This window comes from Pinus tabuliformis, chromosome 8, assembly GCF_031772625.1.
Source record: "Pinus tabuliformis cultivar Carrire ecotype Pingquan chromosome 8, CPIR1, whole genome shotgun sequence".
NCBI lineage: Eukaryota > Viridiplantae > Streptophyta > Pinopsida > Pinales > Pinaceae > Pinus > Pinus tabuliformis.
In genome coordinates, this window is record NC_142294.1 from 1,758,592,194 (window position 1) to 1,758,612,177 (window position 19,984).

General features: G+C 37.0%; 1 protein-coding gene across 8 annotated transcripts in view; it reads right to left on the bottom strand.

Moving 5' to 3' along the window:
* LOC149243149 (protein TOPLESS-RELATED PROTEIN 2-like) overlaps window positions 1-19,984 on the bottom strand; it is a 59,565-nt gene that overhangs the window by 13,666 nt on the left and 25,915 nt on the right. For 3 of the 8 annotated variants that reach the window (XM_089374439.1, XM_089374435.1, XM_089374434.1), the window contains exons 1-5: window positions 6,463-6,791; window positions 5,689-5,765; window positions 4,690-4,746; window positions 4,250-4,581; window positions 4,030-4,111 (exon numbers count right to left, since the gene is read on the bottom strand). Coding sequence is in view for 1 of the 8 variants with exons in the window: in XM_089374443.1 (XP_089230569.1) it covers window positions 17,350-17,490; window positions 17,648-17,755 (249 nt within the window). In the remaining 7 variants the exon portion in view is untranslated. Of the gene's footprint in view, window positions 1-4,029; window positions 4,112-4,249; window positions 4,582-4,689; window positions 4,747-5,688; window positions 5,766-6,462; window positions 6,792-17,310; window positions 17,491-17,647; window positions 17,812-17,967; window positions 18,079-18,781; window positions 19,015-19,538; window positions 19,647-19,752; window positions 19,862-19,984 lie in introns of those variants that run through there. The other 5 variants (XM_089374443.1, XM_089374436.1, XM_089374438.1 and 2 more) reach the window with 5 other exon arrangements.

A 19,984-nucleotide genomic window follows, 5' to 3' on the forward strand; every position in this document is an offset into this window, starting at 1 on the left:
GACTGACGGATGTAACCCTTTCTAAAGAGGGTGGTCATAGATGATGAGCCTCCGATGTCCGAGATCCTTGTCATGTGTTGACAAGTGGATCCTGCCAAGCGGTGATGAGCCTTAGATGTGCGAGATCCCTGCCATGTGTTGACAAGTGGATCCCCCCAAGCAGAGATGAGACTTGGTTGTGCGAGATCCTTGTTCGTAATGCCCCAAGTGAATATAGGATGATGGATAAATCTCCCCTATGATGATTCTTCTTCATTAGATTGTAACATCATTGTTCCAAAGCAAAGATCCATGTGTCAAATAAAAATTCCTTCCTAACTGAGAGGGAGTGTTGAAAATTGGTAGCTAGGGGATGAATTTCCCTTAATTAAATTTCATTTATGACTATTCTAGAGTGACTTTCAAAAAATAGAAAGTCATGTCCAGCATTGCAACCATGACTTTCCAAAATTAGTAAGTGTCCTTGTTTCAATTGGTAATCATATATATATGATGGAAAATCACTTAACTTGCCATTAATCAATCTCAATTGTTTAATTTTAATTTAATCATCAATATATAATATATATATATTTAATATTATTATTATCCTTATGATACTAAATATTATTATTAAAATGAAATTCCATGTCACCCTCTCCTACTGGGCACTCAAATTCCTTCCTAACTGAGAGGGAGTGTTGAAATTTGGTAGCTAGGGGATGAATTTCCTTGAATTAAATTTCATTTAAGACTATTCTAGAGTGACTTTCAAAAAATAAAAAGTCATGTCCATCATTGCAACCATGACTTTCCAAAATTAATAAGTCTCCTTGTTTCAATTGGTAATCATATATATATATATATATATATATATATGATGGAAAATCATTTAACTTACCATTAATCAATCTCAATTGTTTAATTTTAATTTAATCATCAATATATATATTTAATATTATTATTATTATCCATATGATACTAAATATTATTATTAAAATGAAATTCCATGTCACCCTCTCCCACTGGGCACTCAATCATGTCACTTCACATCTCTCTCTCTCTCCTTTATGGAGAATCGATCTCTCATTCAATGATATATTAATCTCTCTTCCTCTCTCTCTTAATGCTCTTATGCACCTCTTACTCTCCCTTAGACACTTTAATGACTCATCATAAAAATATTCCTCTTACACCTCTTTAATGCATATGTTACACTTCTCCTTAATGGCTTGAATTACTTAGGCATGGGTACTCTTGATGGCATGAGTTACTAATGCAAGTATGCAAGTGTGCCTTCCTCTTGATGGCATAAGTTACACTTCTATTTGTCATATGTAAGGCATGGGATTACTCCTTCATGAATTCAATCTCCTTCCTCTCTCTTTAATGCTCTTATGCACCTCTTACTCTCCCTTAGACACTTTAATGACTCGTCATAAAAATATTCTTCTTACACCTCTTTAATGCATATGTTACACTTCTCCTTAATGGCTTGAATTACTAAGGCATGCGTACTCTTGATGGCATGAGTTACTAATGCAAGTGTGCCTTCCTCTTGATGGCATAAGTTACACTCCTATTTTGTCACATGTAAGGCATGGGATTACTCCTTCATGAATTCAACCTCCTTGTTCTTCCTATATATTTATGCCTCACATCCTCTTTATTACTCACTTGTGCATTAGGAAAGGAGAATACGAACTTGAGAAAGAAAGAGTTAGAGAGACTAGAGAAGAATTGTGAGAGAGAGCGAGGGAAAGAGTCCTGAAGAGTAAGAGTAAATCTTGATGAACCAAAGTAATTCAGTGTTTACATCAGCTACAACTATCAAAGATCTTCTTCTGATTTGGGTGAACTCCTTTCTCTCATCGTATTTTGTATCTCTATTGAACATTTGATTACTAACAGAAGAAGAATCTGGTTGGAAAAAAGTTTGGTTGGGTTTTCCTCTTGTGGATTTTCCCCTAGTCATTGGACCTAAATTCTCCGTGTCTCCTTGTGTTCTTAGTTGTCTTCTATTTTACATATGGTTTATATGGTGTATGCTCTATCTACAATTGTTTAACTAATATTGCAGAAGAAAGAAGTTTTGGAGTAACTTAATAAGTAATTGTTGCAGCATAGTGTTGGAAAATATAACTATGTTCGGTCTTCAATAATGTACTTGAGTCATTATGTAATGTACTTGTCAAAAGAATAAAAAAAAGAATTTATTATTATTATTATTATTGTGACTTATTAAAGCGTGGGTTTCATGCTTGGGTTACCATGTGTTTTAGGTCAAAGTCCCCATTGAGGACTTCTAGGATTTATTATGAGTCCATACAGTTATTGTACATTTAAAGAGACCCTGCTTGGGCTTTTGAATCAAGTAAAAAGGTTAAGTATTGAGTCAAATATGAATTATGTAACCTCCACACCATGTTGACCTAAGGGAAGATCAAGTTGGCCTAAGGACCCCATTCAACCCCACAAGAAGCCTATAAAAGGAAGGTCATCGAATTCATTTGGAGCATCATTCTCTCATCAAGTTCGAATTCTCTTGTAGCTGGGAAGAAGTGCAAAAATCTCTTGTTGTTGGGCAAAAGTGCGAAGTTCTCTTGTAGATAGGAAAGTCTGTTGCCGGGAAGCCGAAGTGAGTGCGAGTTTGGGGAAGTCTAAGGAGACAAGGAAAATCAAAATTTTGGTGTCTCTCTCTCTTTGTTTCGTGTCTTGGATTGGGAGAACGAAGTCTTCCAAGTTCCATTGTTGTCATAAGTTGTCTGTTGTCGTAAGATGCTTCATAGTCGAAGTTGCTGGGAAGAGGTAAAAATTTTGGGAGGCTGACTTGGTGTGGAGGAAAGGTCTGGTCTAGGCTGAAGAATCTCAAAGAACACTATTGAAAGGAAGAATTATCTTCTCGAGGGGGATTTTGCCCTGGCATGTGCCTACATCTGGTGTTCATTGTTTTATGTGCTGCTGCTTTTGGTAATTGCTTGATGAACTAAAGAGAAGTTATAAATAATTGTAATAATAAAAAACATCACAAGTAATTATCAATATCAAGAAAATCTTTACTGCCTTTATGATTTTCTAACATAGAACTTCAAAATTTCAACACCCTAGAGCATTTAGGACGTTGACAAGTGGGCAGTTTAGAAGACGTAAAGTACAGTGTTCATGAAATGAATCAATGGGTTGTTAGGAGGTAGAGTAATGGAGCCCTAGTTCAGCTTATGAGAGGAGTCATATCATTGATAAGAGGGCAGATACAAAAGACCTAATGAGGTAGACTTCTTAATGGAGCTAGAAGGATGTGAATGAGTAGATCCGTGAACCAAAGTTCAATGACACAAAAGGAGTTGTGATCATTTATAGTGGTAACTGAAGATGCAGGTGCAATAATCAGTAGATTGGAAAGCAATAGAACACGCTAGATGTGTTCAAGCCTCAAGGTACGTAGATTGAAAGGGTTGTAGTGCGCACTACCAGCAAGTAGGTCAAGTGTACTTTGTTTAGGGTAGATTGGTGGTCATGGTAGTTGACACGGAGCCCTAGTTGTGTCATTGTATCAGGTTTGTATGTAAAGACCATGATCCCTATGGGAGCCCTAAGACTGTTGTATTATAATTTGTAATATAACAAGTGGAGGGTTTAGAAAGTTAAAAATTATCATGTACTCGCGGATTCTCCAATGTATGTTATTTTGTTGTACAAAGTAGAAGTGTTGTCGCATTTGAGTGTATTTGTGTTCATGATTTTAGACTCAAACCAAATTCCTAAGTGCCGTGGAAAAATCAACAAGCTTGCGCTTGAATTAACCATACACATACATGCCCTCCCTTGGCTAATATTATAGCAGCAACAATCATGAAAAATAAGCACTAAAGATGTGAACTTTTCCATTCCTTTCATATCAAAGTTTTAGGAAAAATCTTGAATCTCACACACATGAACAAGATCATACGACCTCAAAAGCATTAAAAAGGGATAAATTGTTGTGCAAAAAGCAAACATTTTAGTGTATTAAAGGGAAATAGTAATTTGTAGGAGAAAAGTATGGCGTACCCATCCTTTGTGCCAAGTTTGTGAAATTCCTAGTGTATCTTCACCACTTGACTTTTGTAGATTATACAATTGTAGTAATTCACTACATAAAGAAGATCAATATAGTTGATTATGAGAGCATAGATAACACATAATAAATTGAATAATAAACAAGTGGAACCACAAATTAGCAAAAGATACTTCTAAGTGAAATGCATTGCATATAGGTATGTTGACTCACTTTCATTTATGAACAATAAGCTCCATTCTCTCTGGTTGTTTCTTTCATTTCTTTCTTTGTCTGCTGCTTTCATTTTCTTTTCCACACCCAACAAATAAAACCAAAACTAAACTACAAAAAAATGTGCAAAACAAAGGAAAAAGAGTACAACACACCCAACAAATGAAGCTAAGACCAAACTACAAAAAAATAAGCCAAAAAACAAAGGAAAAATAATACAACACAAAGCATGGCCATGCTCAAACTTAGAAAACAAAACATGTGGACGAGAACAAAGAAAAATTGCAAATATCCCCTTGCACATCATCTCTCCTACAATGTGCTCTCCTCTGCTGAAAGGACAAAAAGTGGGTTGAATAATGTTAAAATATACACACAATTAGTAATGGTAAGAATATTTCAAAACCAATAATTATAATTATTCATAATAAGAAACGCACCTCCCCTAGAGTTTGTTTTATAATGATGGACATTCTCTTGTATTCCACTTGCTCGTGCTGATCAAAACAAGCCATTTACAACAAATACAAAATAAGATATTAGAATGGTTATATAAGTTAAACTAAAGAGTCGAACACAATAATTAATCGTAATAAGAAACACACATTTCTTTAAGATTGTTATATAAAAGGGGAGAGTCCATTTTGTATTTCATGTATTCATGCTCAATGGAACAAGCCATTTGCACTAGATATACAATAAAATATTAGATTTCTAATAAAATTTAAACTAGAGAGTTTGAAGGTATGAACTTGTCATGCAACTTAGTTCAAGTCCAATAATATTTTGTGCTATATCTCCAAAAAATATAAATTTTCTAAACTAGATGTACTTCTACTACGAGTAATACAAACAATGTTTTCATAAGATGTAAATTTTTCGAAAAAGAATCTAAGCATATCTAAACATATTGAACACCCAAAACCCTAGGGTCCACAAGGCAGTAGTGTTGTATTTTAGCACGATGGTTGATTATTGAAGGGTCAGTATGCTTGCATGTTTGACCTTACCAACCTCCTCTATAGGGCACATTGTGTGAGGGTGTGCATGTGATGTGGAGCAAGAAAACATAAACTACACCATCTCAAACACAACAGCTTGCATGTTTGACCTTACCAACCTTCTCTATAGGGCAGGTTGTGTGGGGGTGTGCATGTGATGTGGAACAAGAAAACATACACTACACCATCCCAGACACACCAACTATTGTCACTCACTACAAAAAGTAATATTATATATGAGATCACAAATAAACCATGAGAGAAAATGAATAACAAACAAAAAAATTGCAAACTTCCCCTTTGCACATTATCTCTACTACAGTGTCCTCTCCTCAACTGAAAGGAAAAAAAATGGGGTGAATAAGATTAAAATACAAACACAAATGGTAGTTGTAAGCATATTTCAAAACCAATAATTATTCATAATAGCAAACATACCTCCTCTAAAATTTGTTATATAATGATAGAGACTCCATTTTGTATTTCACTTACTCATGCTCACAAGAACAAGACATCTACAATAGATACATAATAAGATATTAGAATCAATAAAGTTGAACCGAAGAATTGAATGCAATAATTAAACATAATATGAAACATAGACTTTTGCTATATAAAGAGGGATAATCCGTTTTGTATTTCATGTATCCATCTTCTATAATACAAAATAAAATATTAGAATTCTAACAAAAGTTAAACCAGAGAGTTGAAGGCATGAACTTGTCATCCAACATGATTCCGGACCATCTATATTCCATGCTATATCTAAAAATATACAAAATTTCTATGCTATATCTAAAATAATATAAATTTTCTAAACTATATATTATTCTTCCAAGAATAATGCAACCAATGTTATAATAAGAGAAATAATTCTTTTTGTAAGAGAGATCTAAGCATATTTTAAATTTATTGAACACCCAAAATCATAGGGGTCACAATGTGGTAGTGTTGTCCATTAACACAGTGCTAGATTAGTTGAAGGGCCAGTAAGCTTGCTTGCTTGACCTTGCCATCCTCCTCTCTAGGGCACGTTGTGAGGGGGGGTGTGTGTGATGTGGAGCAGAAAAGCATATAAATTTAAACATATCATTTGATGTATATGTCAAACCACTAATTGAGTGGTACTACTCGAGAACCATGCTAGAAGGAGAAAACATCAAACAAACAAATAATAATAACACTATTTTGTTGGAAAACAACATGACTCACCCATCCTTTGTGTTGCATCTACATTGCCTCAAGTATCTTCTCCACTCAACCCTGTGAAACACTACAAATGTAGTCACTGCACAAAGTAAGATTTATATATTAGATAATGAATAAATCATGAGAGCTCAAATAACAAATACACAGAGCGATGAATCAACCATACACATACCTAACCTCCCTTAGCTAATATTATAGCAATGGCAATCATGAACAATAAGCCCTGAACATGGGAACCCTAGTATAACTTTTCCATTTCATTCATTGCTCGCAAATAACAAATACGCAGAGCGATGAATTAACCATACACATACCTAATCTCTTTTAGCTAATATTATAGCAATGGCAATCATGAACAATAAGCCCTGAACATGGGAACCCCAGTATAACTTTTCCATTTCATTCATTGCTCGCAAATAACAAATACAGCCCAGATCCGGCCGCTCTGACCGCGCCACATGTCATTCATCTGACGGCCCAGATCCGGCCACTCTAGTGGCTCCACGTGTCGTACATCCGAAGGCCCAGATCCGACCGCTCTCGTCGCGCCACGTGTCGTCCATCCCACGGCCCAAATCCTACCGCTCTAGTGGCGCCACGTGTCGTGCATCCGACGGCCCAGATCCAGCCGCTCTCGTCGCGCCACTTGTCGTCCATCCGAAGGTACAGATCCGACCGCTCTCGTCGTGCCACGTGTAGTCCATCCGACGGCCCAGATCCGGCCGCTCTCGTCGCGCCATGTGTCGTCCATCCGACGGCCCAGATTCGGCCGCTCTAGTGGCGCCACGTGTCGTCCATCCGACGGCCCAGATTCGGCCGCTCTAGTGGCGCCACGTGTCGTCCATCCGACGACCCAGATCCGGCCGCTCTGGTGGCGCCACGTGTCGTCCATCCGACGGCCCAAATCCGGCCGCTCAAGTGGCGCCACGTGTCGTCCATCCGACGGCCCAGATCCGGTTGCTCTCGTCGCGCCACGTGTCGTCCATCCGACGGCCCAGATCCGCCCGCTCTCGTCGCGCCTCGTGTCGTCCATCCGACGGCCCAGATCCGGCCGTTCTAGTGGCGCCACGTGTCGTCCATCCGACGGCCCAGATCCGGCCGCTCTAGTGGCGCCTCGTGTCGTCCATCCGACGACCCAGATCCGGCCGCTCTAGTGGCTCCACGTGTCGTCCATCCGACGGCCCAAATCCGGCCGCTCTAGTGGCTCCACGTGTCGTCCATCCGACGGCCCAGATCCGGCTGCTCTCGTCGCGCCACGTGTTGTCCATCCGACGGCCCAGATCCTGCCGCTCTAGTGGCGCCACGTGTCGTGCATCCGACGGCTCAGATCCGGCCGCTCTAATGGCGCCACGTGTCGTCCATCCGAAGGCCCAGATCCGGCCGCTCAAGTGGTGCCACGTGTCGTCCATCCGACGGTCCAGATTTGGCCGCTCTCGTCCCGCCACGTGTCGTCCATCCGACGGCCCAGATCCGGCCGCTCTCGTCGTGCCACGTGTTGTCCATCCGACGGCCCAGATCCGGCCGCTCTAGTAGCGCCACGTGTCGTTCATCCGACGGCCGAGATCCGGCCGCTCTATTGGCGCCACGTGTCGTCCATCCGACGGCCAGATCCTGCCGCTCAAGTGGCGCCACGTGTCGTCCATCCGACGGCCCAGATCTGGCCGCTCTACTCGAGCCACGTGTCATCGATCCGACGGCCCAGATCCGGCCGCTCTGACTGCGCCACGTGTCATCGATCCGACGGCCCAGATCCGGCCGCTCTAGTGCCGCCACGTGTCATCGATCCGACGGCCCAGATCCGGCCGCTCTAGTGCCGCCACGTGTCATCGATCCGACGGCCCAGATCCGGCCGCTCTAGTGGCGCCACGTGTCATCGATCCGACGGCCCAGATCCGGCCGCTCTAGTGGCGCCACGTGTCATCGATCCGACGGCCCAGATCTGGCCGCTCTAGTGGCGCCACGTGTCGTCCATCCGACGGCCCAGATCCGGCCGCTCAGTGGCGCCACGTGTCGTCCATCCGACGGCCCAGATACGGCCGCTCTAGTGGCGCCACGTGTCGTCCATCCGACGGCCCAGATCCGGCCGCTCTAGTGGCGCCACGTGTCGTCCATCCGACGGCCCAGATCCGGCCGCTCAGTGGCGCCACGTGTCGTCCATCCGACGGCCCAGATCCGGCCGCTCTCGTCGCGCCACGTGTCGTCCATCCGACGGCCCAGATCCGGCCGCTCTAGTGGCGCCACGTGTCGTCCATCCGACGGCCCAGATCCGGCCGCTCTCGTCGCGCCACGTGTCGTCCATCCGACGGCCCAGATCCGGCCGCTCTAGTGGTGCCACGTGTCGTCCATCCGACGGTCCAGATCCGGCCGCTCTCGTCTTGCCACGTGTTGTCTATCCGACGGCCCAGATCCGGCCGCTCTCGTCTCGCCACATGTCGTCCATCCGACGGCCCAGATCCGGCCGCTCTCGTCGTGCCACGTGTCGTCCATCCGACGGCCCAGATCCGGCCGCTCTCGTCGCGCCACGTTTCGTCCATCCGACGGCCCAGATCCGGCCGCTCCCGTCGCGCCACACGTTTGGCCCAGATCCGGCCGCTCCCGTCGCGCCACACGTTTCGTCCATCTGACGGCCCAGATCCGGCCCTTCTCGTCGCGCCACGTGTCATCCATCCAACGGCTCAGATCCGGCCGCTCTGACTGCGCCAGGTGTCATCCATCCGACGGCCACTCGCTGTACTTATAAAGAGTTCCCGACCAGCCAGTGGCTGTCATGTGGGATAAATGGAGGTATCAGCGCGTCCGCCTATATCGATATAGCAGCTTCCACGCTTCATACAGTCCTCATTCGTCTCCATAGATAGCGCAGTGCCTAAAAATGGTTTGCAGGGAGCGACTTTACTCTCAATGGCACTCTGAAATAGCAAGCTCCATTTCAAATCGAAAATCAACAAGCTCCTCAACGATTTTCTGGATTCAATATCCAGAGAGTCTAGGAGTTTGAACTCGAAACTTCTTTCTTCATCGAAAACGAGACCGGCTCCTGTGGATTTTTGCAAGAAGAGCTCCAGTTCTATTTCACTCCATTGCCTTCGACAAGCACATTGAAACCCCTAGACTCGAGCTCTGCAGCTGAAAGGACTGAGTTAGTTAAACTATGAATATTACTAAGATTGTTATGACACACCGCAATCTGTTGGAGCTTGAAGAGCTTCCCGCTTGCGCAGAGATCCGGCGACCTTGCATTTATTGGCGGAAACATAAATCTGGGCAATCTCCAGGTTGGGGAAATCGCTGATCCGTGAGGCATGCTTCCGCCGTTCAGATTAGTATACAGCAGGCTCACAAGTTTCAAAATCATGAGATTAGAGAACCCCAAGGGAATCGAACCCGAGATCGTGTTGTTGGATGGATTTGTGTCGAACCCGAGATCGTATTGTTGGATGGATTTGTGTGTGGCTCAAAAACCAACATATTTCAAAGATATCCCTAATGTTTCACTTTGAGTGTGTTGGATTCCAGGAGAACATTAAATATATCCACTGTTTTATGTTTATTTTAATTAGAATTTAGTAATATGAAAATGAAACCGAATAACAATGATTTTATTGGTTTACATATGTAGGGTGGTTTGTTTTGTTTTTTATTTTATTTTTTTAATCAAATTTTTATTATATTATTTTTAAGAATGTTTATTATGTATTTTTTAAGTGTATATTTTTCTTTTAATTTTTATATTTTATTTTTCATTATTATAATTTAATAAATTAATAAAGGTAGAAACCTTTAGCAAAATTCTCCAAACAAATAATTGACATATTTTTATCAGAAAATTTTATACTTAAAAAATGAAAATTTTGCCACTTGGCATACTCGCAAAACAAACAATTTGATTCTTTGATGCACACCATTTGGCATACTTGCAAAAACAAACAATTGGAACCTCTGATGGACACCACTTGGCAAGATCTCATTAATATTCAAGTTATTATTGATTTGGAAAAAGATGAAAGAAAAATGTGTTTTTGTGAAAGTCCAAACACTAATAAATTGTTTCGTATACTCCCTCTCCGTAGCCAGGCTTGTAAAGCTAGAAAAAAAATTGCAAGAATGAAAAAAGAATCTATAAATTTTACTCTTTTTATTAAAAAAAAAAAATTGAAGAATTTTATTGAATTATAAAAAAATTGAATGTCCAAATAAATTATTTTATTGAATTTTTGGACAAGTTGTAATAATTTTAAAGTTATCATTAATTAAAATTTTACTCTTTTTATTAAAAAAATAGATTTATTTGAATTTCCAAATAAATCGAATTTTATTGAATTATAAAAAGAAAAAAATGAATTTCCAAATAAATTGAATTGTTGGACAATTTGTAATAATTTAAAGTTATCTTTTAATTAGACAAATATTTGGTAAAAACTATTCACAAAAAACTATTAAGCTTTCTATTTTCTTTTTGCTTGATAAAAATTACTTATAACAATAGCACAATTCAATTGGTTTGCATAACAGAAAACTATTCTAGATCAAGTTTTCTATTTTCTTTTTGCTTGATAAAAATTACTTATAACAATAGCACAATTCAATTGGTTTGCATAACAGAAAACTATTCTAAATAAGTTTTCTATTTTCTTTTTGCTTGAAAAAAATTACTTATAACAATAGCACAATTCAACTCACAACATTCTAGAAACTTGCATGTATATTTTGTTTTCATGAAAAAGGAAGAAAAGTTAATTTGCTTGTATATTTTGTTTTCATGAAAAAGGAAGAAAAGTTAAATTGCTTGTATATTTTGTTTTCATGAAAAAAGAAGATTGATATTTCATTTTCATGAAAAAAGAAAGAAAAGTTAATTTGCATGGATTCAATGTTTCATCAATTAAGATTATTTATCTAAACCACTAGAACACCACTCAATTAAGATTATGTATTTAAAGCTGTAGAACATCCACTCAATTAAGATTATATATCCAAAACCTCTAGGGACATCCACTCGGGGTGATGTATCGTATTTTCCTGATGTATCGTATTTTCCATCTAGATTTATAGTGCAAAAATCATTAAAAATATGGTTCAAATGCAACATGGAATTCTCTCAGAAAGTCATAACCTCAACATTTAAAACCCTAGCCTAAAAAAATATATATGTTTACCGATATTAGTTACTCCTATTATGAGAGTTTTAAACCTAAATCTTCCTATTAATACAAACCTCAACTAGTTACTCCTATTATGAAAGTTTGAACCTAAATCTTCCTATTAATACAAACCTTATTACCTTGTTGGTAGTTACTCCTATTATGAAAGTTTGTTGATAAACTCTCCGAAAGTCATAGCCTCAACATTTAAAACCCTAGCCTTAAAAAAATACATGTTTACGGATATTAGTTACTCCTATCATGAAAGTTTTAAACCTAAATCTTCCTATTAATACAAACCTTATTACCTTGTTGATAACTAGTTACTCCTGTTATGAATGTTTCGAACCTAAATCTTCCTATTAATACAAACCTCATTACCTTGTTGATAACTAGTTACTCCTATTATGAAAGTTTTGAACTTAAATCTTTGTATTAATACAAACCTTATTACTTTGTCAATAAACTCTATAAGGGTTAAGGGTTATTTTATTGCTTTTAAAATTATTAGCATGTCCTGAATAAAGGTTATTTTATTGTTTTTAAAATTATTAACACGTCCCGAATAAAGGTTATTTTATTGTTTTTGTACAAATTCATTATAGATGCTCATATATACATCATTAGCAATATGCCTCTTACCAAAATCAATTTAGTAGTTACATATTTATACTTAATTCATTGTTTTTGTACAAATTCATTATAGATGCCCATATATACATCATTAGCAACCTGCGTCTTTTTTAATAGTTACATATTTAGACTTTTTTTAGATAATATTAATGAATATTATTATTTTATTATTATAAGAGAAAATCAAATAAAATTCAAAAAAAACATCTATTTTTATTATAAAATAAAATTATATTTAATACATAGAAAGTAACTTATTAATACAAACCTTATTATACCTATCTCTTCCCTCGTTACTATACATCATTAGCAATATGCCTCTCACCAAAATAAATTTTTTTAAATCACTTTTTTAATACAAACCTTATTACCTTGTTGATAAATAAAACCTCAACAACATTTAAAACATTTAAAACCCTAGTATATAAAAAAATATGTGATTGGATAAATAAGTGTCCTATTAATACAAACCTTATTACTTTTATTACCTTGTTGATAAAGGAAAGGTAACATTTAAAACCCTGGCATATAAAAAAATATATATGATTGAATAAATAAGTGCTTACCTACCATGTCTATTCATCTCTTCCCTTGATAAAGGAAAGGTAACATTTAAAACCCTGGCATATAAAAAAATATATATGATTGAATAAATAAGTGCTTACCTACCATGTCTATTCATCTCTTCCCTTAACAAGTCCATAAAAGGGAAGCACATCTCTTCCCTTAGAGAGTCCATAGAAACAAAACACAATAACTACAACAATGAAAAATATGAACATTATCCCATAACAAGTCCATGAAAACAAAACACAATCACTGATATCATAAAAAAAGTACATTACAACTTCTGTAAGTCCATAAAAGCGAAAAATATGAACATTATCCCATAACAAATCCATAAAACAAAACACAATTACTGATATCCATAGAAAGGTACATTACAAATTCCGCAAGTCCATAAAATTCCACAAGTCCATAAAAGCAAAATATATAAACATTATCCCATAACAAGTCCATAAAAGCTATTCATCTCTTCCCTCAACAAGTCCATAAAAGGGAAGCACATCTCTCCCTTAGAAAGTCCATAGAAACAAAACACAATGGCTACAACAATGAAAAATATGTACATTATCCCATAATAAGTCCATAAAAACAAAAAACAATTAATTATTGATATCCATCAAAAAGGTACATTACAAACTTTGCAAGTCCATAAAAGCAAAATATATGAATATTATCCTATAACAAGTCCATAAAAACAAAACACAATCACTGATATCCATCAAAATTACAAGTTCCACAAATCCATAAAAGTGAAGCACATCGAAGCCTTTAGATAATCCATAGAAACAAAACACAAAGGCTACAACAATGAAAAATATGAACATTATCCCATAACAAATCCATAAAAACAAAACACAATCACTGATATCCATCCCTAAAAAAAATACATTACAACTATCCATCCCAAAAAAAAATACATTACAACTATCCATCAAAAAGATACATTACAAAAAAGGATACATTACAACTATCCATTAAAAAAAAAATACATTACAACTATCCATCAAAAAGATACATTACAAAAAAAAGATACATTACAACTATCCATTAAAAAAATGTAAGAGGGAGAAAAATATGAAGATTATCTTATTAACTGAAAGATCTATTATCTCCTTAACTGAAAGATTTTTGCTGAAAGATTTTGCTGAAAGATTTTTAGCAAAAAATCTTTCAGTATGAACATTATCCCATAATCCCATAAACAATAAGAAGCCCGTTGCTACACTGATATCCATAAAAAACACACATTACAAGGAGAAAAATATGAACAATCTCATTAACCGAAAGATTTATGGAAATTTTGCTTTCCATAGATATGGCTCAAAAAGATTTTTGTCTCGATATGTTTAAACAATACAAGGTCTTGAGGTCTTGTTAAACTGATATCACATTATCCCATAAACAAATCAAAAAGAAATTACAAATTCCAAAGGAGAGAAAAATATGAACATTATCTCAAAAAGAGAGATTACAAATTCCAAAACAATACGAGGTCTTGAGGTCTTTCTAAACTGATATCACATTATCCCATAAACAAATCAAAAAGAAATTACAAATTCCAAAGGAAGAGAAAAATATGAACATTATCTCAAAAAGAGAGATTACAAATTCCAAAAGTAAAAAAAATATGAACATTATCTCAAAAAGAGAGATTACAAATTCCGAAAGTAAAAAAAATATGAACATTATCTCAAAAAGAGAGATTACAAATTCCAAAAGAATATGAACATTATCTCATTAATGGAAAGATTTTTGCTTTCCATAAATATGTCTCAAAAAGATTTTTGTCTCAATATCTCTAAACAATATGAGGCCTCCTGTTAAACTGATAATGTGACATTATCCAGTATCACATTATCCCATAAACAGGCCTCTGCCTCTTGTTACACTGATATCCATCAAAAAGACACATTACAAATTCCAAAAGAAGGAGAAAAATATGAACATAGATTTTTGTCTCAATATGTTTAAACTGATATCACATTATCCCATAAACAGGCCTCTGCCTCTGGTTACACTGATATCCATCAAAAAGACACATTACAAATTCCAAAAGAAGGAGAAAAATATGAACATAGATTTTTTGTCTCAATATGTTTAAACTGATATCACATTATCCCATAAACAGGCCTCTGCCTCTGGTTACACTGATATCCATCAAAAAGACACATTACAAATTCCAAAAGAAGGAGAAAAATATGAACATAGATTTTTGTCTCAATATGTTTAAACTGATATCACATTATCCCATAAACAATAAACAATATGAGGCCTCCTGTTAAACTGATATCAAATTATCCCATAAACAATAATATCATATTATCCCATAAACAATAAATCCCATAAACAATAATATCATATTATCCCATAAACAATAAACAATATGAGGCCTCCTGTTAAACTGATATCAAATTATCCCATAAACAATAATATCATATTATCCCATAAACAATAAACAATATGAGGCCTCCTGTTAAACTGATATCACATTATCCCATAAACAATAATATCCCATTATCCCATAAACAATAAACAACAATAAACAATATGAGGCCTCCTGTTAAACTGATATCACATTATCCCATAAACAATAACAAACAAATAGAAAAATATGAACATTATCTCATTCACTGTAAAAGATTTATGAAGACACATTACAAATTCCAAAGTAAAAGATTTATGAAGACACATTACAAATTCCAAAGGAGAAAAATATGAACATTATGTCATTAACTGAGATTTATGAAGACACATTACAAATTCCAGGAGAAAAATATGAGCCTGAAAAATTTTTGCTTTCCGTGGAAATACTTTTGTCTCAATATGTTTATTTTTGTCCCCATCATAAAAGATTCTTGCTTTCCATAGAGATGTGTCCATATGTTTAAACAATACAATAGAGTCATTCAGTTGATAAATATAATATAATATTCCCGAGTCTGACAATGACAAAGCTTCCGCATAAACCAGGCTGGTTTGAATGCACATGAACATATGGAAAAAGTTTCGTGGTAAAAAGAAGGGTTTTAAAAATAGACACTGAAACCCTTTCGTGGTAAAAAGAAGGGTTTTAAAAATAGACACTGAAACCCTTTGATAGAACATTCATGAATTATGCTCCAATGACAAACTTTCAATTTTTACACGACCCGGAAAGAATGGTGACTAGGATTGCACCGAGATACTCATTTAGTATCATCTAAAGTGCTGAACAATATCCGATGAAAATTACTATCTTGATAGAATGCCTTAACAACTGATTTCACTCACTCACAATACCATTATTCATGGTATTCTTGTAAATAAAGAGTCGGTTGACAGTTCCATTATCACTCCAACTGCACCATCACAGAAGCTCGCATAAAGCTCGCATAAACTAGGACGCTGTCACATGAGTATATAGCACTTAATAGGAGCAGAAAGTAAGTGACATTACGTAACTGTCTATGTTTGAATTCAACACTGCTTACAATTATTTACATAGAGCAAGCTTTCCAACTTGGAAGCATCATATATAGAAAGCTGGCTCTCACACACAACCAAGGTCATCATATCAGAATCCAGATACAGAAGGTAAGTGTCATTACATAACTGTCTATGTTTGAATTGATCATTATGAAACTGTGTCCCCACTGGTGCTGATGATCGGCTGTACCGGTACAATTTTTTACTTTCGCTTGTCCCACCTATCTATGACCCAGAGACAACTGCCAAAAAAACGTGGAAAGCCAGAAATATGGCTGCAGGAAGTGGTATGAAAGTTGTCATGACCTGCAGTGTATTACCAGACATGTGGCTGCAGAAAGTGGTGTGAAAGTTGTCATGACCTGCAATGAATCACTAGTTAGCATTCCATCAAACCAGTAATTTAGATAACTTGGGAGCCTTTGAATTCTTGGCCTATAGTGAGGAACATTAGGCAAGAACCTAGAGTGATCCTGAAGTGAACCCTATTACGCTCATAATTTGAAAGTTGAAGATGAGACGTGACAGAATAAACCCTAAGCAGAAACATTAAAATGAAACTGGTCTTTAGGTAAAAGGCTTCTCTTACCTTAAATGTCATCATATTGAATAAGGAGACCTTGCCACCGGACGCAGACATCACATAGGAATCATTCTCAGTAAGCTATACGAGCAGCGGCTTCTTCTGGATTTGTATCACCAATGTCATTATTCATAATAATCCCACTAGCTGGCTGCCACATCTGTTGGTGGAATACTCGCTATAGATGGTGGAACAAAATACTAATTCTTAGTTACTCGTCAATCATTACTAAAATAAATAGGAAACAAACAACGACTACTAAAGAACCCCACTTTTACGGATGGATTCCTGGCCTTTGAACTTAAGAACCCCACCTTTACGGATAGATTCCTGGCCTTTGAACTTTGTTTTTACCTGTAAAAGCTTTGTTTTTTACATGTAAAAATTGCAGCAAGTTCAGAGCATGCCACAATGAAGGAAAAAGATAAGAATTTTAAATTCAAAGATATATTCGCAGGCAGCACCTTATCAACTCGAACATTGTATTTTTGAATTGATGAATCATCCATGCCAATTGTTATCAACTCGAACATTGTATTTTTGAATTGATGAATCCTCCATGCCAATTGTAATGATGTTATTGTCCTGAAGGTGGAAAGCCAGAAATGTGGCTGTAGGAAGTTGCATGAAAGCCGTCATGACCTGCAATGAAAGTTGTCATGCCTTTGAATTCTTAGCCTATAGTGAAAAACATTAGGCAAGAACGTATAGTGATCCTGAAATTAACCCCACTACGCTCATAATTTGAAAGTTGAAGGTGAGACAGTACAGCCCTAAGCAGAACAATGCCCTCTCTTACCTTAAATGTTATCATATTGAATAAGGAGACCTTGCCACCGAATGCAGACATCACATAGGAATCATTCTCAATAAGCGGCTTCTTCTGGATTTGTATCACCAATGTCATTATTCATAACAAATCCCACTAGCTGGCTACCTGGCTGCCACATCGTGGAATACTCGCTGTAGACGGTAAACAAAACACTAACTCTTAGTTACTTGTCAATCATTATTACATAAAATACGGCTGCAAATTATATATCCAAAATTATAACTATCAAATAAATTAATAAAACAAGCTAAAAAAAGAAACAAACCACTACCACTAAAGAACCCCACCTTTCCGAATGGATTCGGGTCACTCCCCGGCCATTTCCATAGCTTATGGAGAGCATTGGATGTCAGTGCTAAAACAACAACACCGGAATTGGTGTATATCAGTTTTACCACCTGCAAGAAATTGTAGCACATAAAATTGTAATGTCAGCCTTTAGTGTTTTTTTTGTAATAGAAGGACGATTGCATACCTTGCTTGCATGCATTGTGTTAGGCAACCTGAGAGACCTACACTCACCCGAATCAGTGATCTCAGTCAATTTTCAATTCTTACTCTTGTCTGTGACCTCATCTAAAAGCCTTGGTTTAACATCTGGGTCCTGCTGTCTATACTACTCTGCACACATGTTGTCTCCAGTGTCAGACAATCATATCATCTTATTCCTATAAAAGATATGCCAAAATAATGGCTAATAGAGCATTTGAAAGGGGAAAAGAACAAAATCCTACGCTATATGGAAACTTGAAAGCAACAATATCTGGACTCTGGAGTGAAAGTTTAGAAAATGATAAGATATGTGTAACAAACTAAACTGAAGAATATGGCTGGACATAGCTCTTACAAAATTCTAAAGAAATAATTTTAGGAGAAAGCTCTTACAAAATTGGTCATTGACAATGCAGGTGGAAGTCTATCCAAAAGTTCTATAGCACTGCTAAGGGAACCAAGAGCAGTGACTACAGGAGGCATGACAGGCATGACATTCACAATTTGAAGTCTGCATAGTAAAAATGATCTAGTTAGAGTTTAAACTTTGCTTTGCCATTAATTAGTAGTTCGTGTACATAGTAAATGTGCATGGAAGAAGCAATTTACCTTTGTTGCCATTGTCTCTGGTGGCACCCTCCTTCCCTCAAAGGATCTACTCTCCAGCATGCGAATTAAGCGAAATCCCTCTATGTTGGCTAAGATATATTTGCCATTTCTGGTGGCACCTTCCTTCCCTCGAAGGATCTACTCTCCAGCATGCAAATTAAGCGGGATCCCTCTGCGTTGGCTAAGATTAAGATATTTTTGCCATTGTCATTTGTTGTGACTGCCCATCTTCACTGAAACGAAGGCGAAGATTATATACGTCAGAAAAGAGCCTAATAAAAATTGCAAATGATTATATACTTCGAAAAAGTAGTCTTGACAAAAGACAGATCCACATGAAGAGACTTTACAAACTAAACACCATTAACATTTTACATTGTTCCATCAGTACTATAAGCTATTGTAGTGCACCAGAAGCCTGGAGCATTATAGTCCATCCTAGATCCCCCAAGATCATACAACCAGGCTTTGATCTTTCCATCAATAGGTGTACAAAAAATAAATTGCTTTCAAACAAAGAATCATAATCCATCTATCTTTAGTGCAATAAAGTATTTGTCATATGGCGAAAGATTCATAGGAAGCCAAACATCAAACAAAAATAGATTCGAACAAAGAATCATAATCCATCTATCTTTAGTGCAATAAAGTATTTGTCATATGGCCAAAGATTCACAGGAAGCCAAACATCAAACAAAAATAGAATATGCAATGTAACTTCAAAACAACTAGAGATTAGAGATTAATGTTACTCAACTGCAATGCACATAAATTTTTCAGGTTTCAATGAACAAAGTATATGAATATTTTCTTATTCAAGAGGACAAACCGAACATATGGCTGCTTCATGAACTTCAAATGTGTACTGCACAGCCAAAAAAAAAAAATCCTTCTTTTTTAAATTTTCATATACAGATAAATAAGCAACAACTATTAGAATGAGTCTTGACAGATATGATAAAGCGGATTACCTTGATGGTCTTATCATCCCCACGTGTAATTAATTATGAAGAGCTGGTAGAGCTGGTAGGTAGGGTGTGAAAAAACAATATCATTGACACCACCAACATATGCGTCGATCTGTTTAAATTACATCAATATTAATAAATATACTTTCAATAGAAACTTAAAATCTTTTCTTTTTTTTTTAATTTTCATATACAGATAAATAAGCGACAACTATTAGAATGAGTCATGACACAT